Source organism: Panthera tigris, chromosome B3 (genome assembly GCF_018350195.1).
Source record: "Panthera tigris isolate Pti1 chromosome B3, P.tigris_Pti1_mat1.1, whole genome shotgun sequence".
Lineage (NCBI taxonomy): Eukaryota > Metazoa > Chordata > Mammalia > Carnivora > Felidae > Panthera > Panthera tigris.
The window spans coordinates 118,928,532-118,950,340 of record NC_056665.1 but is presented as its reverse complement, the minus strand read 5'-3'; the positions used below and the strand labels follow the sequence as shown (position 1 = coordinate 118,950,340).

At 54.3% G+C, this 21,809-nt stretch overlaps 1 protein-coding gene across 1 annotated transcript in view; it reads left to right on the top strand.

Moving 5' to 3' along the window:
• LTBP2 (latent transforming growth factor beta binding protein 2) overlaps nucleotides 1-21,809 on the top strand; it is a 104,641-nt gene that overhangs the window by 67,144 nt on the left and 15,688 nt on the right. Inside the window, exons 9-18 of the mRNA XM_042990125.1 lie at nucleotides 1,457-1,531; nucleotides 4,915-5,037; nucleotides 8,860-9,024; nucleotides 9,285-9,500; nucleotides 10,596-10,615; nucleotides 11,755-11,794; nucleotides 12,504-12,617; nucleotides 14,758-14,886; nucleotides 15,543-15,671; nucleotides 20,007-20,126. Of these exons, the coding sequence (XP_042846059.1) occupies nucleotides 1,457-1,531; nucleotides 4,915-5,037; nucleotides 8,860-9,024; nucleotides 9,285-9,500; nucleotides 10,596-10,615; nucleotides 11,755-11,794; nucleotides 12,504-12,617; nucleotides 14,758-14,886; nucleotides 15,543-15,671; nucleotides 20,007-20,126 (1,131 nt within the window). The remainder of the gene's footprint in view (nucleotides 1-1,456; nucleotides 1,532-4,914; nucleotides 5,038-8,859; nucleotides 9,025-9,284; nucleotides 9,501-10,595; nucleotides 10,616-11,754; nucleotides 11,795-12,503; nucleotides 12,618-14,757; nucleotides 14,887-15,542; nucleotides 15,672-20,006; nucleotides 20,127-21,809) is intronic.

Below are 21,809 nucleotides of genomic sequence, written 5' to 3'. Positions count from 1 at the left end.
CTCTATGGAAAATTCCCTCACCGCAGCACTCACAGACAAGCTATTGCCCCGAGGAAGTGAAAGTCAGAAGGAGACAAATTGCTAGAGGAAGTCATCATGCGGTTCACTCTATGAAACAAGACCTTTAAAATCGAATGGCATCTTTATGGAACGTGATGTCAAAACATCACGAAAATCCCTGGACCCCTTGAGAATTGCGGGCTATGTCTTGGCAAAGAAATGGTCAGACTTATAGATGAGCTATTCTTTTGGAAAAAAAAAAATGGGTGTTTCACATCTGCTGCCTTTTTCTATGATGACAGATGGCTGTCAGTAATCCGCTACCTGCTAGAGCTTTTCAAGAAAAACCAACCAACCAGACAAACCCCAAAAAAAACCAAACCCTTCCAAGTATTCCTCTGGAGGCTGACACGCCAGTCCATCCCCCCAAAGGAATAGAAATGTCTTCCCTGTTTTTAAATAGGTTTCTCTTTTTCAAAGCACTTTTTTCTCTTTAACGTACAGGAGAACGTTGTACAATCAGGTAGGGCAGGTGTCAGCACCAGAATTCTGAGACTTATTTCCTTGTTGGTCAGTCTAGAGTCAGACATCTGCCCGGTTTTGTCTGCTTTTCACTTCAGGCAAGGGCTGCTGGTCAGGAGACTTGTACCACAGAGAGAACCTTTTGCAAATGGATGTTTGGAAACAGTTCCATCGTTACGGGATTTGTTGCTAGAAGCCAACTCCATTTGCACACTTAAAAAACTGGAAAACTGGAATTTTCTAAGGTACCTTACATCTGTTAGGAACCACTAGCTGACCTCAGGGGAGATGGAAAGCTACCAGCCAAATTTCAACACCAGCATCACACAGTTGGTGAATGTGAGTGAAAAATGAATAGCGTGGTTTCATGAGTGCAATCAAGGATGGCCTTCTTCCATCTTGAGCTGAGATACCTTGTCGGTTATGGCAGCATTAACACCAAGTTATCAAAATAAACAGAACTTAGAATTAGACTGTGAATTGTTGTGTCTAGAGGTTTAAAAACTAATAAAATAACCATCGTTACGTAAGATGTAACCTATTAGGAGAAGCGGGGTGATGGACACGTAGGACTTCTCTGTGACTGTTTTTTGTAACTTCCTGTAAATCTATAATGACTTGAAACCCCCCCCAAAAAAAATTAGATACATAAACAAACGAAGCTTGTTTAATCACATTATAGTGTATAACATTGATATATACAAGAATATAGTCACTGAGGGTCATTTCTAGTAAGAGCAAGTTGGGCCAAGGGTAACCTGGTGAGAGCCAGGGAAGGGATTGCAGCCAAGATGTCATCACAGCTACCCACAGTGGTGACTTGGGGAGACAGAGCCTCACAGCTGTGGAGTGGGTTGTACCCCACTTTTCAGCATGGGTGACAGGGGAACCCAAGGGCCTTCCAGTGAGGCCCATCTATATCTTCACTCCTCAGCCTCGCCGGTGGTTGAAAATGGCCAGCTGGAGTGTCCCCAAGGGTACAAGAGACTGAATCTCACTCACTGCCAAGGTAAGGATGACCGGGGCCAGGGCTGGGCTTGGGGAGGGAAAATGATGAAGGTCTGATGATGCCGGGGCACTACCCCCATCCCCAGACAGAAGGAATGGTGTCGCTGAGTGGTCTTCTCTGGGTACCGCTAAGCCCCAGCTTGGGAATGCTATGGGGTCTGCTGGTTCCAGGAGCCTAAGGAAGTCGGGGAGATAATGATAGAGCAAGCCTAGAAAGGACCTGGGAGCTGAGCCTGTCCTTCCTCCCATCTCCACCTGTCCCCACTGGACCTGGGCCAGGTGGGTCTCTAGAGCTGTGGGTCTGTGTGTGAAGGTACTGCCCTGGTCCCTACATGTTTACTCACCTCCTGGGCCAATCTCCCTGGATTGGGAGGACTTTTGACTCCAGGATCAAGTCAGCCTGAGTTGATGGGGACCTCTGTGGACTTTCCCCAGCACCGCACCTTCAGCTACTCATACCTGCCTCCCACAGCTAGGAGGGGGAAGAAAGAGGGAACAGGGGCCATAAAGTCTAGCCCATGATCCTTGCTGGCCTGGCTGACAGGCTCTCTAAGGCCAACCAAGGCCTGTAGCACTCTGCATTACAGAGCCCCCAGAGGGGCAAGGCCCAGAAGCACCTTAGGACAGATGGGTGGGAGGTGGGTCTCAGCTATGGCTTTGTCACTACAGGGAGTTCCAGTGGAGATGGGGAGTGGGACCAGGATGACTGAGGGTCCAGAAGCCTTCACTGAGGGGCAGCTGTTACCACTGCGCCGCTAAGGCTCTGAGCAGGGAGCCGCTGTTGGCTATGGGCCTGGCGGTAGGAGAGGTGAGCAGGGCCTTCCAGCTGGGAGGCTCCTGAGGCTGGCAGAGGTCAGTGGGGAGCTGAGGCAGCCTCCCCTTTGGGGAACTAGACACACTGCTGTCTGTATGACTTGCTTTGAATGAAGCTGGGTTAGAGACAAGGGATTGACCCAGATGGCTTCCTAGGTACCTCCCCCTGGAGGCTTCTTCAGGAGAGAGGGATCTGAGGAAGTCCAGGGCCGGGGTGGTGGGGGGGGGTGTCTGCTGTGGGGTGCCAGGCCCAAAGGGGATTTCTGGACCATGGATAAAGTGCTTGGACCAGGCAAAAGGGCAGGCCTCTGACCCAGCCCAGGTCAGACTCCCCTGGGGGCAATGGGGACTAGTACACTAGACAGTGGGTGTGGAGAGAAGTCTTTAGTTTTGCCCTTGGAGGGTACAGTAGGGCCATTCATATCTCAACTGTCCCCAGTGGCCTCTCCTCCTGGCTGGTTTCCCAGTGCACAGGATTAAAGTTATTCCCAGGATTTCAAATGAGCTCTCAGCCCTCCCTCCACAGAGCCTCAGGAATATAGGAAGCCAGGGGGCCCTCCCCCAGGAGATCCTGCCCCTTAAAACTCCCCCTTCCCATGTCTGTGGGCTTGGTCTCCGTATCTGGGAGGGGACCTGCTCACCTCTACATCCGTGTGCATCACCCTCCTCTCTCTCTCTCCAGCCTTCTCTCCTTCCACGGGACAATTTTGGGGTCTTGTCATGAGCTGCATGCATTGTGCTAGGTGCTTAGTACACAGTGACAGATAAACACGGAAGCTGCCCCAGGTGAATACAGATGCTTAAACCATTACACCCCACGGGAGAAGTGCTCTCACCGGAAAGAAGTTCTGGGTGTTGTGGGATCCCATGGTGGGGACCCCTTCCCAGACTGGGAGGGTAGGAGAGGGGCTTCAGGTGACACCTCACCTCGACTTAAGGAATGAGTAGAGGTGACCAACTAAAGGGGATGCGGGCATTCCAGGCCGAGGAAACAGCACAAGCAAAGGAACAGTTTAGGCCAGCTGGAGTACAGCCTGTGTGCCCACAGGAGATGACACAGACATCCCAGAGCCTTGTCAGGGCCAGCTGCCCACCCACAGGCTGTGGGGAAATATGGTGGAGGGCACTGGATGCCCTGTGAGGGCTTAGGAGCTCCCTCTAGGAGGCGAATGGGGACCAGAGGCATGTCAGATTTGCATTTAGGTACTTAGACACATCACTATGGCCACAGTCCAGGGGCAGGTGGGTCTGTTCCCTTTCCTAGATCTCAGTGGCATCTCCCCAGGCACCTCCCTCCCAACAGGGTATCCTGCCAAAGAGTAGTTGGGCCATCTTCTAACCCTTCATTCCTGCGCTTACTGCACAGGCTTCCCTGAAGCCTATGGGTGAGCATGCGACTCTGGTGACACTGGGTCGCCATGTCTAATCTCCCGGCCCTGGAGGCAGGAGATCTGCCCCTCACGGATCTTCTTCACTTACCATCATCAACAAGGGTGCCATCACCAAGACTTCTTGGAGCTGAGTAAGGGTTGGGATTTCCCCTTGGCAGGAAGAAGTTTCCAGCATGAAATGTTTTTGAGATCAGAAGGGAAGCTAATGTCACTCCCTTGTTTGAAGAACAGCATGTGCCCCCACTGGTCTTGGAGGATGTGTGGGGCCTGCCTGAGGCCTTCCGCCTCCTGGAAACATAGCCTCTGGCCTCCTGCCTCCTCGACCTTGCTGGGCCCCTCCATCCTGCGGATGTGTCCCCCAGACCTGCAGAGATGCTTCAGAGTCTCTCCAGGAAGGCTGAATAGGAGGGACTGGGCAGATGGTTCTCCACTCTCCAGCCCGAACTGTGCCCTTATCTGCTCCCCCCCATATGCATCCCAGCATGCTACTTACTAGCTGGGTGCCTTTAAGCAAGTTACTCCTGGAACCTGCTTCCTCACCTATAAGATGAAGCCCCGTGGACCTACTTGATAAAATTGTTGGTAAGAACTGAATGGGGTATCATAGGTAAGCCACCTCGCCTGGTACCTGGCACATAATAGGCACTCAATAAACATTCACTTTTAATATTATGACCATTATTACCAGTTAGTGGACTAAGTGATTTGCAATTTTTATCTTGTTTTATTCTCCTAACAAGACCATCTGGTTGTTACTATTTTTTTTTAATTTTTTAAGCGTTTATTTCTGAGACAGAGAGAGACAGAGCATGAGTGGGGGAGGGGCAGAGAGAGGGGGAGACACAGAATCCGAAGCAGGCTCCAGGCTCTGAGCTGTCAGCACAGAGCCCGACGCGGGGCTCGAACTCACAAACCGTGAGATTATGACCTGAGCTGAAGTCAGTCGCTCAACCGACTGAGCCATACAGGTGCCCCTGGTAGTTACTATTAATGTCCCCATTTTATGAATTAGGAAACGGAGGTACAGAGAGAGGGACCACACTTAATAGATGGCAGCTCCATTGTTGTCTTTTTTTTTTTTTTTTTTTTGGAGAAAGTGTTTGCAGAGCTCTGCACCGGCCCCTCCCCTCCGTCCAGCCTCGGTGGGGCGGGCGCTCGCTCACCTCCTCCAACCCCACAGATATCAACGAGTGCCTGACCCTGGGCCTGTGCAAGGACTCGGAATGCGTGAACACCAGGGGGAGTTACCTATGCACCTGCAGGCCTGGTCTCATGCTGGACCCATCCAGGAGCCGCTGTGTGTGTAAGTGCTGGCGGGGGCCAGGGGTGGGGGACACAGGGAGGCAAGATGGGAGCCTCAGGGTCCCCCGGCCAGGCCCAGAGCGGTAATTTCCCCCAGGCTCCATCCCAAGGCCCGGGACCTGTGTCTCAACCGGGAGCTGGGCCCGATGTACAAAAACTGATCTGCCCCCGCCTGCTGGAGCAGAGATGGTTACGACTTCAGTTTGGGTTTTTGGCATTTCTTTGGGGGCTTTGCAGCTGGGGATTTTCTGCTTCTGTTTATTCTCTAATCCTTTCTGTCCTATCTGTTGCCTCATTTACTTTGAGGGGGCGGGTGCGTGTGTCGCCTCTGTTCTGATGTCTGGCTGAGCTGTGGCTGCCTCTTCCAGGGCCCGAGCTTAGCAGCCTGGTCACTTGGCTGCAGCCCTTTCTTAAAGGGCCTGTCTGGAGCGTGAAGGCCTGCTGCCTGACCCCCAGGCCTTTCCCTTAAACGCGCGGTTCCTTATGGTTCGGAACGTGTCCGGGTCCACGAATACATACACGTCACTGGTCGTATCAGCGCTGTGTCTGTGTGCGTGTGCACTGTGTGTATCTGTATGTGTGCATGTGTGTACCCCCAGCCAGCTGTTTCCAGCAGCCTCTGTGGTTTCCTGCTAGGAGAGGCCCAGGCTGGCAGCACCCCCAGATAGCAGGACTGACGCCACGGCCCAGACAGGGCTCTCCTTGGGCAGGGAGGCCCGACCAGAACTGAATAAAACCAGTCCTGACTGGCATCTGGAAAGTGGCAGCCCAGCTCAGCAGAGCTCCCTGGGGCTGGCCAAGCCCTCGGCCTACAAACCGCCAGGTACCGGGTCTGGGGAGGCCACAGGATGAGCAAGACTCCAGTGCCACCCAGAGGGAGCGTCCATGTGAAGGAAAAGAGGGGAATGGACCCAGTAAGCGTCTCCAGAGAGAGGAGTCAGTAAAAAAGGCTTAAGAGGGGACACCCAGAGAGTGAGGAATCCCAGAGTGGGGAGAACACGTCTGGCGGCTCTCAGGAAGACTTGACGGTGACCAGACATGTGATCAAGGCCTCAAGAGACGTATAGCACTTTCTTCTCATCTCACCCCCCACTTAAGATTCCTTTATTAGGCAGGCATATTTCACACCTGAAGTGACTTTGACTTGTTAGTGCCAGAAAGAAAGCCTTAATACAGGGAGGCAGAGATGGCCCTTGGGTGTTCTTTATTGTTTCTCCCTGCCTACTGTTACCCCCTCCAGCTGATGATTTACCTCCCTGTAGGCAGAGAAGGGCAGGCATGAAGTTTCTCTTCTCTTCGTTTCTGAACTTTGCCCTCTTCCCTGCCACCTGACCAGGGCCAGTTAGGGCAGTCTACAAGGGTCCCTCTGTGCTGGGGCAGTCTCCTGATACTTTCAGCCGGGTCACCTCCACCCTGGGGCTCAAAAGGACCGAGTGCCACCACACTGGTGGTGCAGAGCCTGCTTGGGATTCTCTCTCTCCCTCTCCCTTTCTGCCCTTTCCCCACTTGTGCATGTGCTCTCTCTCAAAATAAATACATAAGCTTAAAAAAATAAATAAAAGGACCGAGCCATTCCCTACAGTATTGCAAGGGAAGTAGCTGCTCGAAGCATAGATTATACCTGGAGACCCAGGCTCATGCACTGACCAGTGATTGACCTGTGTGTGTAGCACATAACCTTTGACAAGGAACCTTCACATACATCATTGTGAAGAAAGTATATCAGACAGGGGGCGCCTGGCCCCTGTGACTCTTGATCTCATGTGACTCTTGATCTCACGGTCGTGACATTGAACCCCACGTTGGGTATAGAGATTACTTAAATAAATAAACTTTAAGAAGAAGAAGGAGAAGGGGGAGAAGGAGAAGGAAGAGGAGGAGGAGAGGAGGAGGAGGAGGAGAAGAAGGAGAAGGAGAAGGAGAAAGAGGAGGAGGAGAAGGAGAAGGAGAAGAAGAAGAAGAAGAAGAAGAAGAAGAAGAAGAAGAAGAAGAAAGAGGAGGAGGAGGAGAAGGAGGAGGAGGAGAAGAAGAAGAAGAAGAAGAGAAGAAGAAGAAGGAGGAGGAGGAGGAGGAGGAGGAGAAGAAGAAGAAGAAGAAGAAGAAGAAGAAGAAGAAGAAGAAGAAGAAGAAAAGACGAAGACGAAGAAGAAGAAGAAAGTATATTTATTAGTCAGGAGTCTTTGGGTTGCAAGTGACAGAAACCCAACTCAAACCACCACAAGCAAAAATAATTAATTGCTCCACACAACTGCAAAGTCCAGGGGTAGGTGTGCCTTAGGCTTGGTTGGATACAGGTATTCACAGTGTCTTTAGGATGCCTCTTGCTGTTTTCTTTGTGTTGATTTCATAATTCCTTCAAAGTTGGCCACCAGACACTCAGACACTCCAGACCTACATCTCCCAGCCTTGCAAACTCCAATTTAAAAATAGAGAAATTGGGGCGCCTGGGTGGCTCAGTCAGTTGAGTGTCTGACATCGGCTCAGCTCATGCTCTCACGGTTCATGAGTTCAAGCCCCATGTCAGGCTCTATGCTGACAGCTCAGAGCCCAGAGCCTGCTTCGGATTCTGTGTCCCCCCCACCCCCGTCTCTCCTCTCCTTGCACTCTGTCTCTCAAAAATAAATCAACATTAAAAATAGAGAAATAAAAAGAATCTCCTTTCTAATAATCCATGGAAAGTCCCAAAGCTGATTATTATCACTGGGTGTACTTGGTCAAGTGCCCGTCCCTGACCCACTCACTGTGACCAGGGCTATGGACTCTTTCAGCTAGGAAGTGGAGTCAGCCTCTACTCCACATGGACAGAGTGAGAGGCAGGGTAGATCCCATAGGAAGCCAGGGTGCTATTACCAGAACATAGGGGTATAGATGCCAAGCAGGCAAAAACACAGGTGTCTACTCCCCATGGAGTTAACATCATCCTTATTTTACACATGAGGACGGTAAAGCCCAGGGAGTCATGTAGCTCCTGGCGGAGCAGGGATTGGAACTTGGCCAGCTGAGTCCTGGGCCCTGACCTGGACTTCCCCAGGGTCATTCTTTCCTTAGTTTTGAGCGTTGTCTTCTCTGCCCTTTTCTCGTCCCTTCGTCTGGCCCTACAAGGAAGTCAGTCCGTTCCAGTGTGGCATGGCCTCTTTGTCCTCCACTGAGATAACGTACAAGAGGATAATCTTTAATACTCATTATCAAAAGACGAGAAAGGAGACAATGGTGATGGTATTATTGTCGTGTAACACCAGCATAGCTCACGCCCACGGTGGTGCACGGGATTTTGATTCGTGGATCTAACCGTCCACCTACATTGGTCCAACGAGCTTTTACTGAGCATCCGCATGCACCGGGCCCTGCACAGGGTGCCTGGGCTACAAAGATGGACAGGGTCCCTGTCCTCAAAGCTCCCCATCAAGCCTTTGGCTCTCACCTTGTCTCATCTCCCCAGGGTGACTCTGGCCCTAGAGCACACTGCTCCCCACCCAACCCCAGGCCTGTGGTAAACACTTGTTAACTTGGCATCTGGAGACAAGCACATACATCCCCATATCCTGCCCTCAGGCCCTCCGTGTGAGAGCGGGAATCAAGGGGCCCCTCAATCAGGTAACGCAAGGAGAGACACCAAAGGCTTCCACTGTGATTATTCCTCCCAACGTTCTTTTGAGCCCTTTCAGTGCCCAAACCTGCAGACTGAGACTCTGAGACTCGGCTGGGCCAGCTGGGTGTTCACTGCCAGCAGCCGCTCCCATCAACTGCCCCCCTCACCCACCCCCAACCTGCACTTCCCCCGTGGCTGGCCACCTGCCCACCCCACCTGCGGTGTCTGTTGCAGCCGACAAGGCCGTCTCCATGCAGCAGGGGCTGTGCTACCGGTCGCTGGGGGCTGGCACCTGCACCCTGCCTTTGGCCCAGAGCATCACCAAGCAGATCTGCTGCTGCAGCCGAGTGGGTAAAGCTTGGGGCAGCAAGTGTGAGAGATGCCCCCTCCCTGGCACAGGTAAGCATCTTGCCTGGTCTCAGCTCTGGCCACCCAGGGGCTTCCTCCAAGCCAGTGGCCACTTTCTCCCACCTGGGCCTCACCTCCAGCCAGAAGACCCTTAGTCTCTTCCATCCTTCCTGCTCAACTCCTTACCCCAACCTGGGTCCCTCCTCCCCTGTTGCCACAATTGCTTGTCCCCCAAAGGGAGGGAAGGGCAGGCCCTGGGCTCCTGCAGGAACGGCACCTCTCAGCTTGGCCTCTGACCCCTGACCTTGCAGAGGGCTTCAGGGAGATCTGCCCTGCTGGCCACGGCTACACCTACTCGAGCTCACATATCCGCCTGGCCATGAGGAAAGCCGAGGAGGAGGAACTGGCCAGGCCCTCCAGGGAGCAAGCACAGAAGAGCTATGGGACCCTGCTCGGGCCAGCGGAGAGGCAGCCACTCCGGGCAGTCACTGACACCTGGCTGGAGGCCGAGACCGTCCCTGACAAGGGTATCTGGGCTGGGGGAGGTGCCTGAGGGATTCCCCTTCTCCCTCAAAGAGCCACTGGGTGTTTATCCTGGATCCATGGCTTCCCAACTCTGGAGCATTAGGGGAGGGAGTTTAGAGCAGCAGCTCCAGGAGCCCTGCTCTCCTGGCCTGGCAGGATGGGAAGGTCTCACCTCCTTCCCTACCCATATGGGGTCAAAGGTGCCCACATCCCAAGGGTTGCCGGTGGAAGCGGGCGAGGTCAGCCGCAGGCCCCACCCCAACCCATCAGGCCTTCCTGGCCCCTGGCCCCTGGTCCCATGGCCCTGGCCACACAGCTTCTGGGGCTGGTGCTTGCTTCAAGGCCTGAAGGGCTAGTAGAGAGACCCTGGGGAGTCTGGGCCCTGTCGATCCCCTCCCCTGGCCTTAGAATCAGAGTGCCAACTCCAGCTCAGTCGCCTCGGGCCGGGGAGGCACAGGCTGGAAAGAGATGGCCTGAGGCACCCCTGGCAGGAGCCCCAGGAAGCCAGGCTGCAAGCACACCCGGGTCACTGGTAGCCCTGAGCACAGGAGGCCAAGGACACACTAGGACAGGACAGCTACATGATGGCCAAAATTGCTCCAGGAATCTGGAATAGACAGGGAAGTCCGAACAGAGCCCCAGTCATGGGAATTGGACGCTGGCCAGGCCAGGAGCAGCTCTTCTCTTTCTAGAACTGTTGCCCTGGGCTGTAGCCCACGGCAGAGGGTGGAGTGACCTGGTGTGGCTGGGAGGCTTGAGAGGGAGGAGGTGGCAGAACAAAGAGGAGAGTTACATCCAGGACAGATGGGTGGATGGGCCCGGGAAGGGGTGGGACTCCCATCACAGGGGCCTTAAAGGAAGGCAGGAGGCTCCCTCTCACCCAGGGAGCCACGTCATAGGCCCTCCAGACCTGGCCTTCTGGGGTCTGTGGTGGCCAGTCCCTGCAGGCCAGGAGGGGCAGAGGCTGTACTGTCTCCACCGCTGACCTCTGGGGACAGGTCAGGAGGTCAGTGACTGAACGAGCCTGGCCGTGGGTGGAGGGAAGGAGGCGGCCCGGCTCTCCTCCCTGAGCTCATGCTCTCACCTTTCCTTCCCAGGAGACTCCCAGGCTGGCCAGGTGAGTGCATCCAGGGATCGGCCAAGCGTGGCAGAGAGCGGGGCAGGGTAGCCACTGAGACTGCAGGGCAGTGTCCCCTGAAGGAGGAAAGGGAGGCAGAGGGGTTATGTGTGGCGTGTTACCTGGAGAGATGCTGGCATTGGGGTGGGGGGACTCACCCAAAGACCTAGTTTTACCCCAAGGGAAGTCAGAACAACAGCTCTCAGTCTCTCATTTGGGGTGCTCTGGGGCCCCCCTCAGAAAGGAAGTAGGAACAGGTCCTGTACTGCAGCTAAGGTCTAGAACTGGTTCCAGACGAATTCTGGACGCGGCACTTTCTGAGCCTGGTTTGCTTACACCGCAGGATCTCCCCTGTGGGTGGCTTGTGGGGAAGTGGAAGCAGAGCTGTGGCTGGCCTCATGCCCCTTCACTCCCTTCCCTGCACCCAGGATTCCCCCGGGAAGAACCGAATCCTCCCGGAAAGACATCCCACAAGAGTGAACCTGCTTTTTCCCTCGCCAGTCTGCCGGTCCCTACCCTGTCCCCTGCCCCTCCAACCTGCATACCTGACTGTCCCCAAACCCCGTTCCTCCAGTGAGCTGCTTCTCTCCCCAGAGAATCACATATTGTCCTCCCAAACCAGAGTCCACTTCTGCGTCCGCACAGCCCCCAGCCTTGCTCCTGGCCCGCTGTCGTCCCCTGCCCCTTCTCTCCTCCTGGTTCACCACTGCTGTCTGTGAGCTGTGGTGAGGGACGCCAGGGATGGCCTGGGGGACTCGGATTCACCGCACTGGTCCTGTGACCCTAGGTAGGCTAGTTGACCCCTGGAGCTTCTGTGACTTTCTCTGGGCTCCTAGCATTGAGATGATCATTGAGCATTGCTGATGCGACACAGATCTGGCACACCACATACATCAGTTCACTTAATCGTTACAACCTGCTATCATAGGATAGTTGAGCAGATTAATTCAGACAGTGGACATAAGGCGCTGGCAGAATGCCCAGCATCTAGGAAAAACTCCTCAGTGCCTGGAATAAATGAGACAGTGAGTAAGTAAAGTGGACAGGAAGCCCGGGGGCAGGGGTGAGCGTGATGGAAGAAAGAACATCAGAGAGGTGACAAAGGATCCAACTGTGACTGTCTCCTCTATTCTGTGCAGGTCACAACCAGTGTTACCCAAGTACCTGCCTGGGTCCCAGGTGAGTCCCTCCTCCTAGCAGCTCCCAGGAAAGAGAGACCGTAGAGTTTGTACCCTGGGCTGAGGCACGGGGCTCATACCAGATGAGGTCGTGGGTGGCGTGACACGTGAAGGCTTTTTTTTCTGGGTGCTCTATACACCTAAGGTGCTGCAAGGTCGGTGAAAGACACCGAGATGTTTTGCGATTATTTCCCTAAACACCTTTCTGCATTTCACAGTGCCACTCAGCATATAAACGAGACCAAAGAGGAAGCACTGATGAAGCAGGGGCCCATCGGGTCCCCGGAGCCCTTCCCTGGGGGCCTGTCTCCCCTTGGGAAAAGGTTGGAGCTCTGCAGAGGCCAGCTTGCAGAGGGTCACTGGGGTTGGGGACAGGGCACTCTTCAGGGGCTCTGTCTCCAACAAGCTAGCTGGCCTTGGCCAGGTGGTCGTTTCCACGAGCCCGTCTCCTGACCTGTGAAACGGAAGCTGAGGCTGGATGTACTGGCGGACCCATTCGAGCTCTCAGATTCTCTGACTCTATTTGGAAAAGACAGATGGGGAAGTCAGGACAGAATCCACCCTAGGCTCCACCCCTGGTTCTCCAGCTGGAACGGCAGGAAGAGGGAAAGGCCACTGCCAGCACCTCTGGAGGGCACACTGTCTGGGGGTGGGAAGGCAGGTGGCCAAGGGGCCATGGCTCATCCGCTCTCTCCTCTCCCCCACCACAGGTGATGCCACAGAAAGACCAACACCACCACTGCCTGGACAGGAGATTCCAGACAACCCAGAAGAAGAGCGAGTGACCACCCCCCATGACGGGCTGGAGGCCCCGGGCCCCTCAGGTACCTGGCAGCCTGGCGAAGTGTGGCTGGTCAGAGCCAACTCCGGGCCTCCTCGCCCACCAGATGAACAGTCTCTAGTGAATTCCTGCTCATCTCATCCCAGGGGGCCCCTAATGAACACAGCAGTCCTGTCAGGAGCACAAGTCAAGTGGGGAAGGAGAAAGGGAAGGGAGGCCTCGGAGGCTGCTCTTACTCAGAGACCTTCTAGGAGAACCCAGGGGCCCTCGCAAGGAGCCTCCGGGAGCCCGGCTCCTCCCGGCTGTTGACCCTGAGTCGGCTGAGTGCCCCGGCAGCGAGCAGCCTCCTGCCCACGGGGCCGGCCAACTTTCGGGAAGGAAAGTGGCTCTGTTCTCAAGGTTGTTTAACTGTCGGGGAGCCTGAGCTCCCCCTCTCCGGTCGGCTACAATGGCGAGGGGTGCGGGGTGGGGGAGATCCCTGGCAAATCCACCTTGCTCTGCAATGCGCCCTCCTCAAAGGCTCATTGTCTGCAGAACTGCTGCTCCTGTGCACAGGTGTGCTCACACGCGCGTGCCCTCACGTGTGCCCTCACGTGTGCCTCGTCAGGGGCTGGCTGATCTCTTAAACTCACGGACTGAGCTCACGTCAGGGGAGCGGGTATTTCCGGAGTTCTTCCACCAGAGAGAGAGAGACCAGGCTGCCGGGTGGAAGGAACAGCCCAGAGAGCGTGGGGTGGAGGAGGGGCTGGCCTTCCCAGGCCCGAACCGGGGGTGTCCTGCCACCCTTTCCTTGGCACTCAGTGCACTGCATCAGGGAGCATCCTTATCCCCCTCTGCTGGGCAGGCAAGATGAGCTGGGTTAAAGGGATCCGTTGGGAATTCTCCGACCAGAAAAATGGGCCTGGAGGCAGGGACAGAGGCGGGGGGGGGGGGGGGGGGGCAGGAGGAAGAGCTCTGGTGAGGCTCATCAGTGGCTCTCAGCTCTGTAGGGGGACAGAATCCCCCCCCTCCGTCACCACCCACAGCTTAATCCCCCTTCTCCCCTGCCTTCCCCCAACCTCACCCCTCTGGGAGCATACGTAGAACCGGGCAGGGGATCCCTATAAGCCCCCCCCAGCTGACCCAGACTTGGAGCCAGGCCAGGGACAGGCTAGCCTTGCCAACAGGCTGGTATGCACATTCGGTTCTGTCCTGCTTAGCAAATGCCGTGAAGCCTTGCTGTGCACCAACACAGGCATCGCCCCGACCCATTCCCCTGGGCCTCCAGGGTGACCTCAGTACTGTGGGGCAGGGCAGGGGAGCCCTGGGTATGTGGGCTTCCGGCCATGACCTCAGGACAGACACAGAGGCTGGACGTGTCCCTCACCCATTCATCCAATCAGTGGTTCATTCAGCACGTGCCAGGTACACTGCTAATATTAAGGACACAGTTCAAAAAAGCTAGAGTCTCTGCCCTCTATACGGCCTCAGCGCTGAGTCCGGGTGGGTCAACAAACTGTTTCTGAATTCAGCATCCGCCTCCCCACTTTTTACCCCACCACCCAGGGAGTCCTCGTTTAAATTACTTCAACAGGTTTCTAAGAGCCCCCGCCCCGTGCCTCCCGCCCTGTCCGTCAGCCATTTGCTACCTTTCTGAGCAAGACGGCATAGCCAGATGAGTGGTCTTTCGGAGACAGCTCTGATCATACCCCACCTTGCATGACCCCCTTTCTCATAGGCCTCTCTGAACATGGCATTCAAGGCCTTGTTCAGTTGGCCCCAGCCCACTTCTCCTTTCTTCCTCTGGCAGTTCTCCCTCAACACCCTGCTTACCAGCGCTGTCTGTCTGTCTCTGGGACTGTGGGTGAGAGCCATGCCCTTATTCAGAGAGGACTTCAGGTGTCTGAGAGTCCCCCTGCTGGGACATGGGCTAGTGGAACCCACTGGGTTGTGGCCAGGGGGATGTACTACTGGGAGCTCCCCCCTGGGACTCAGGGTCCTGGGAGGAGTGCCGTGGGGTGTTATACAAGGCCATGCTACATGTGGATATGGGTGGGCCCAGCCAAGAGAGGAGTGAGGCTTCTGTGGGTCCTCTGAGGCCCCTGTGCCCTGCGCCCCACCCTCTCCCCCCCCACCCCACTGCCCCGCTCCCCTGCCTTTGCCTGTCCTCGCTCCATTATGACCTCTGCCTCGCTCTGTCGCAGGCGTTGACCGGTGCGCCGCTGGAGCCACCAACATCTGCGGCCCTGGAACCTGCGTGACCCTCCCGGACGGGTACAAATGCATCTGCAGCCCCGGCTACCAGCTGCACCCCAGCCAGGCCTACTGCACGGGTATGCACTAGGGCACCCTGGGCTCGCTCGGTGACTGGGGACAGAACCAAGAGTCCAGGCAACGGAAGGCCCGAGCAGTGCCGTGTGCTCCGAGGAGTTGAAAAAGAATGCTGTGGCTGTAGACAAAGCTCACCTTAACCTTGGGGAGACCAATCTCCGAGAGCACCATCCGATGAGTCTCCAGGACTCCGGAGGAGTGCAAAGGCCCTCAGGGCTTCAACCCATTCCTGGAGCCCTCAGCTCTGAGATCAGCCCACGCCTCCAACTAGCCATCTTGCAGCCTACAGGGCAGACCAAGGCCTACCCTAGTTGGAAATGTCTTCACTGACCACCCCCTCCATATTTTTATTCAAGAGAGAAACGTCCACTGTGCCTTGAAGGAAAGGAAGTGGTCAGGAGGCCACTGGGGGAGGGGGACATGGGCAGGGAAGAAGTGCTGGGCCACTGGCCCAGGCCCTTGGTTCCTGAGTGGGCCCTAGGGGCAGACCTCGCGACCCCAGCCTTAGAGATTTTTCGTCTCCCTGGCCTCCTCTCTTCCCTCATCCCCTCCTTGACCCATAGCAGCATCCCCTGTCCAGCTCCTAGCATGGGCAGATTGCTGGCAGGTGCCCAAAGAAAGGTCTCCCTGACCTCCCTCCCCACCTTCCTCTGCCCAGATGACAACGAGTGTCTGAGGGACCCCTGCGCTGGAAGAGGGCGATGTGTCAACCGAGTGGGTTCCTATTCCTGCTTCTGCTACCCTGGCTACACGCTGGCCACCTCGGGGACGACGCAGGAATGTCAAGGTAAGCCAAGTCTGCCTCATCCCCGGGATAGGCACAGGACCCCCTAGAGAGTACTGAGGTAGAAGAGGATCCAAGCATTCACAGCACCCAGCCACTGCTCTGCAGTGTGTGGAGCACGCGAGCTGTGAGAACAGAGACTCAGGGCAGTGACCTGGCCCTGGGAGGAAGCCGACCCCTACGCTGAGACCAGAAGGAGAGTTTCAGACCTGCAAGACCGCAACATTCACAAAGGCTCCGAAGAGGTGTGGCTGGAGCCGAGAGTGTGAGGGGTCTGGGGACATGGCTGGAGATGAGGACTAAAAGCCTGGTCCCCAAATTCTGAGTGACTAGGAGCCACTTTCATTTTGGGTAAGGAAGGAGACGCGTGAGGACACCGACTGGGACTCCTGGCAGACGGGGGAGCAGACTTTGCAAGAGGAGCGTGGGTCCTCAGCAGCTCAGAGACCTGGCAAGTCTTTGCGCTTCCCTGGGAAGGCCTGGCCCCCCGCACGAGGCCCCTGGGCAGAGAAGCTTCCAACACAAACCCTTGACTATCCAGCATTTGTACTGCAATGCAAAAACCCTCTGCATACATTTTTATGAATGAGCTCACAGAGAATATGATGAGGCACTTTCCAAGCAGGGCCTTAAGATGCATAACCCAGCTGGACCACTTCACGGGAGAACTCTTCCTGAGGCTCGCATTGCTGGTTCTGGCTGGGGCAGCCCAGCAGTCACCCACAGTCCCGCCCTGGAGGCCAGGAGGCTGTGTATCCTGACATTACCAGGGACCCCAGGTTCTAATCCCCCAGAGATCTCGTCTGCAGAGACCAAGCCCGTCCGGGTCTCCTCACCTGCTATGGGGGAGAGGGAGTAGGGGAGAAGAACCAGCTAGCTTAATCAGGGTGGGGGATTGCACTTGATCATATGAAGCTCATCTTCCCAGCCCCAGTCGGTAGAAATCCTTACCCATTTTATAGTCAAGCAAACTGAGGCTCAGGGAAGTGAATTGAAATGCCCAGAGACCTCGTACCTAGTTGTGGCAGAGCCAGAAACAGAATCAAAGTCATTCTGGTGTCAAAGCATGGTTTGCTTCCAAAAACATGCACAGCGAAGGAATGGAGAAAGCAGAGAGTGTTCCAGAGAAAGGGAATGAACCATTGCTACAGAGGGCAGAGTAGTGACCAAGCCTGGCAGGCTCTGGGAATAATGATAAATCCAGTGTGACTGGAGCATGCGGTATGTGGAGGAAGTGGCAGGAGCTGAGGCCAGTGTGTGAAGTCTTGAGTGCCAGGCTGAAGGGTTTGGACACCATCCCGCAGGCAGTGGGCAGCCAGTAGAGGTTTATAAGCAGAAGGTGGCGACGCACTCAGCTGGTCCTCAGGGAGGTGACTCAGCAGCACTGGCAGGTGCTGTAGGTCAGAGGCGCTGCTCTCTGTGGGTCCAGCCCAGGGCACAGGCCCCGGGGACAGGCAGTGGCTGCTGCAGGGAATGGCGTCACCGGTCCCGGATGTCTCCGCCAGCCCCGGCAGCTGGGGAGGGAGGTCAAGGTCAGCTTCAGTGCTTCCCCCAGTGGGACCTGGCTGCCCCATGATGGGACCTTATTCAGGATAACATCCCCTTTCTAAAGTCTGCCAGTCTTATGAAGCAGCATCTCATTATTTAATTATGTGTGAATTATTTCATTAATTTATATAACGAATTAATATAAATTATAACAGTTTCTAGGAGTAAAATTAATGCAATTAATTATTATAAATTGTTTGCATGTTAAATATTTTTAATATTTTTAAGTTTACTTATTTATTTTGAGAGCGGGAGAGAGCGGGGGAAGTGCAGAGAGAAGAGAGAGAGAGAGGGTCCCAAACAGGCTCCGCACTGCCAGCGTAGAGCCTGATGCAGGGCTCGAACTCACGAACCGTGAGATCATGACGTGGGCTCAGATCAAGAGTCAGACCCTCAACCAACTGAGATACCCAGGTGCTCCTAAGTATTTTTTTTTTTAGACATTTACTTCGCAGGGTGCCTGGGTGGCTCATTCAGTTAAGCGTCCAACTTCAGTTCAGATCATGATTTCATGGTTCATGAACTGGAGCCCCACATCAGACTCTCTGCTGTCAGAACAGAGCCTGCCTCAGATACTCTGTCTCCTTTCTCTCTCTCTGCGGCTCCCCTGCTGGTTCTCTCTCTCTCTCAAAATAAATAAATAGACTTAAAAAAAAAAAACCATTTACTTTACTAATAAATATGAGCATCTCTTCGTACATTAGCCTTGGGGTTTCCTTATCTGAAAATTGCTTGTTCCTATTTTTTTTTTGCTCAGTTTTCCAGTGGCTGCTGGTTTTCCCTGTGGCTCTTTGGGAGTTTCTTGTATATTCCAGATACTTGCCTGGGTTTAGATATTGTAACTCTCTCATTTCATCCTCTGCCGTTAACCTTATCCACATGTCCTTCTTTTTAACAGAAATCCTTAATTCTAACATATTGAAATTCACCTTTTTTGCCTTATTTTTTATGCTTTTAGGGCTTTATTTAAAAAACCCTTCCCCATCCCAAGGCCACAAAGATATCCTTCCACGCTTTCTTTCATAAAAGTTCACCTTTTACAGCATGTTTTAATCCATCTGGAGTCTGTCTGTACAGACGTTATGATCTGGTTTTGTTTTGGTTTTCTGTTTTGTGGTGGTTTTTTTTTTCGTTTCTGTGCCTGTTGCTCTGCACAGAGCAAGTCCGCTTTCTCAGCCTCGTCTATCAGTCACCCTGGCCCTGCCGGTCTGTGAGCTCTTCCTCAAGTACCCATGTGTGGTTCTGCCTCTGAGTTCTCTTTCCTCTTCCCCTGGGATCCCAGCTTCTCGAAGTGAGGATGAGTTATTTCAGAAATGCCCGGAGAGGTATTGCAATGCAGGCTCCAGTACTGCGAGGGCAGAACCCCTGGATGTGGGCCCGGGGGGTGTGACTTTTACGCCTTCTGCCAATGACTCCGCTGGGCACTACAGTGGTACAAAGTACCACTCGGATGAAAACACTGTCCATAAACAAATGATTAGTATTCCATTCGTGCAACGAGCACTATTTGGGGTTCTGTGCTGGACATTAGGGACATTCGGATAATAAGAGCCGTTCTCAGCAGTCGGAGAGAAAAAAGCAAGTAAATGAACAGTCACTATAGTGGCTGAGTCCTAGGGGAACCCTGGAGAGGGACATATGGGGTGGAGGGGAGAGGTCAGCCTCACCTGAGAGATGAGTAGGAGGCAGCCAAGCTAGTGGGCAGGAAGCCACTCCGGACAAGCAAGCAGGACATGCCCAAGTTCAGGAGCAGGTCCTGTGTGGCTGAGGCTAGGAGGCAGGAACCAAGGTGGGAGAAGCAGACGGGGCCAGATCGTGAAAGATCTCACATGCCAGGCCTAGGAGATCAGATGTTATAGGGTAGGTTTAATGCTAGAATAATAATAGCTAACATTTCTTCGGTGCTTACCCTTGTGCTAGGCCCTTCGCTTGGATTATCTCTTTTGATCTGCGTAGGGACCCCATGAAATGTTTGAACCAGTGCTGGGGGCCGGGGGGCAAAAGTAAATTCTCCATTGATTTGACTGTGGGGACAAGGAATGGGGAGGGGCCAGAGCAACCTTTGAGTGGGTCAGTTGAACCAGTCCTTGAAATGGAGGTAGGACACTGCTGACCGTTGAGGCAAAGAAAGATGCTCCAAGTGGAGACATTTGTATGAACAAAGGTTTGGTGGCTGACCAGTGGGGACCAGCAAACACAGCAAGGCTGGGGCCGAGCGGCAGAGGCCTTGTGAGCCATACTGAAGCATCAGGGAACCCCAGTAGGGATTTAAGCAGGGGAGTCGCGTGACCAGGGTCAGACTTTTGAGCCACTGTGGGGCACCAGTATGCTTTGGGACAGTGGAATAAACCACTTCAGTAGATTCATGGCTGCCTAAGATGCTATCTTTCTGGCTGTTTAATCCCTAACCTTTGAGAAGGCCCTTAAGAACTCTAGGATCAGACCTCTGGAGGATGCATTGGGGTTCATGGGGGGGCTTTATTGGCCTCCTCGGATCACGCCATATGGACGGCCACGTGACCTCAAGACCAGCCTTTGCCTCAGGGTGAGAAGACAGCTCTGAGGGTTCCCAAGGGCCTTGGGAGAAAGGAACTCAGGAATTTGCAGGGGCCTGAGCTAGATCAGTCTCAGAGCTGGCATAGGAGCCCCCCCACCAATCACGGCTGCAGCAAGGATGCCTTTTCCTGCCTGGGCCTCAGCACGGGCATCCTTGTCCTGGGCCTCTGAAGGGATGCCCCGGGACCCCTGCAGGGCTGACGCCAACCCAGGACTTGTTTCGTGTGTTCACAGACATAGACGAGTGTGAGCAGCCAGGGGTGTGCAGCGGGGGACAATGCACCAATACAGAGGGTTCGTACGACTGCCAGTGTGACCAGGGCTACATCATGGTCAGGAAGGGACACTGTCAAGGTAAGAAATGGGATGAGGGAGGGCAGCCGGCCGCCCTACCATCTCTTGGCCCCTCCCCAGGCGCTGGCTACCCCCACCTCCCCTTCCAGCTTCTCTCCGACTGGGCCCCTTGATGCTGAGCCCACTCTAATGGACAGAGATCTGTCTGGGAATTCTTGAGGCCTTCCATCCCCTTCAATGATATTTTGGCATCCTGTCTGCCCCCCAAAGCAGGGGAGCACAGCAACTTTATACACACGAGACCCCGGGAACATCCCTCCGTACACCTCTTCCCCTGGCCTTGAGTCATACTGCTCTCCTATATGACGGAGGAGAAGCCGGTCTCTCTGGGAGGTGCTTGCGGCCTCAGCCATGACCGACTTGCTAAAGCTTGTTAGTCCATGGGCTCCTCAGGGCTGGACCATATCTTTAGATGACCCCTGTGCACACACCTGATAAATGTCCCGCATTGGACAAACGTTAGCAAATGCTAGCTGAATGAGTAAATGAATGAAGAATGATTGATGGAGCCCCAATCCTTGCTCCCTTTCCCAGGCCCTGCCAAGAGGTGGCTGTGACATTGCCAATCAGTCTCCCCACAGACTGGCTTGGAGCTGCCACTATCACACCAGTTCCTGGCAACTCTCCCACTACTGCCTCCTGGCCAGGCTGGGGTGGCAAATGCTCGAAAGAGGCCTGGGTTGTGTGCGAAGAGTGGTGGAGACAGGAATGAATGAGGGTAAATCAAGGCTCTTTCTGGAAAGAAATCCTGTCCTGGATCTGAGGTTAGGACCAGACACCTCTCAGCCTCCAGGTTCTTCCTGGCCAGGACTTGCCTGATTGCACAGGGTCCTGGAGGTGAGGGATGGGCTTTTATACCTTATGATGGGAGGGTGTGCCTTCCCAGTGCCATTAGCAGGGAAGCTAGGTCCGGGGTCCTAGAAGGTCTTAGCAAAGGGGAGACATGGCTGGGGGTGTAGGGCAGACAACTGTCTGCACCCCCAGGGTGTCACCTTCTCCTCTCAATGCCTCCCTCTTGGTGATTTCCCTTTCATACTCTGGACTACACATGATCAAAGCCAGAATGGCCTCTCTTTGTCCTCATAAGCATGATGGAGGCACACAGCCTGGCATTTTCCAGGAGAATGGAGAGTTGATGAGGGCCTACTATGTGCCAGGAGGTGTCCTAGTACTTGACAGATTACCTCATTCAAGCATCACAACAATACATTTCAAATTTTTTTTTAATGTTTTTTTTGTTTTTGTTTTTGTTTTTTGAGAGAAAGAGAGAAGGACAGAGTACAAGCAGGGGAGGGGCAGAGTGAGAGGGAGACACAGAATCTGAAGCAGGCTCCAGGCTCCAAGCTGTCAGCACAGAGCCCAACACAGGGCTCGAACCCATGAACCATGAGATCATGACCTGAGCTGAAGTCGGACATTTAACCGACTGAGCCACCCAGGTGCCCCAGACAACATTACAGATGTGACGTTAGACTTTATTAAAAAGAAAAGCAAACCCAAAGGAGGTGAACCAAGAAAATACCAGGACATTAAAAACATCAGATTTATACAAACCAGTCCATGTTAAGGGCATAGGCTCTGTAGAGACAGGCCTGGGTTTGACCCTTGTCTTGACATCTGAAAATGGAAACCATAATGCCCATCTCGGAGGTTCTTACGAGGACCAAATAAGCTAACACATAC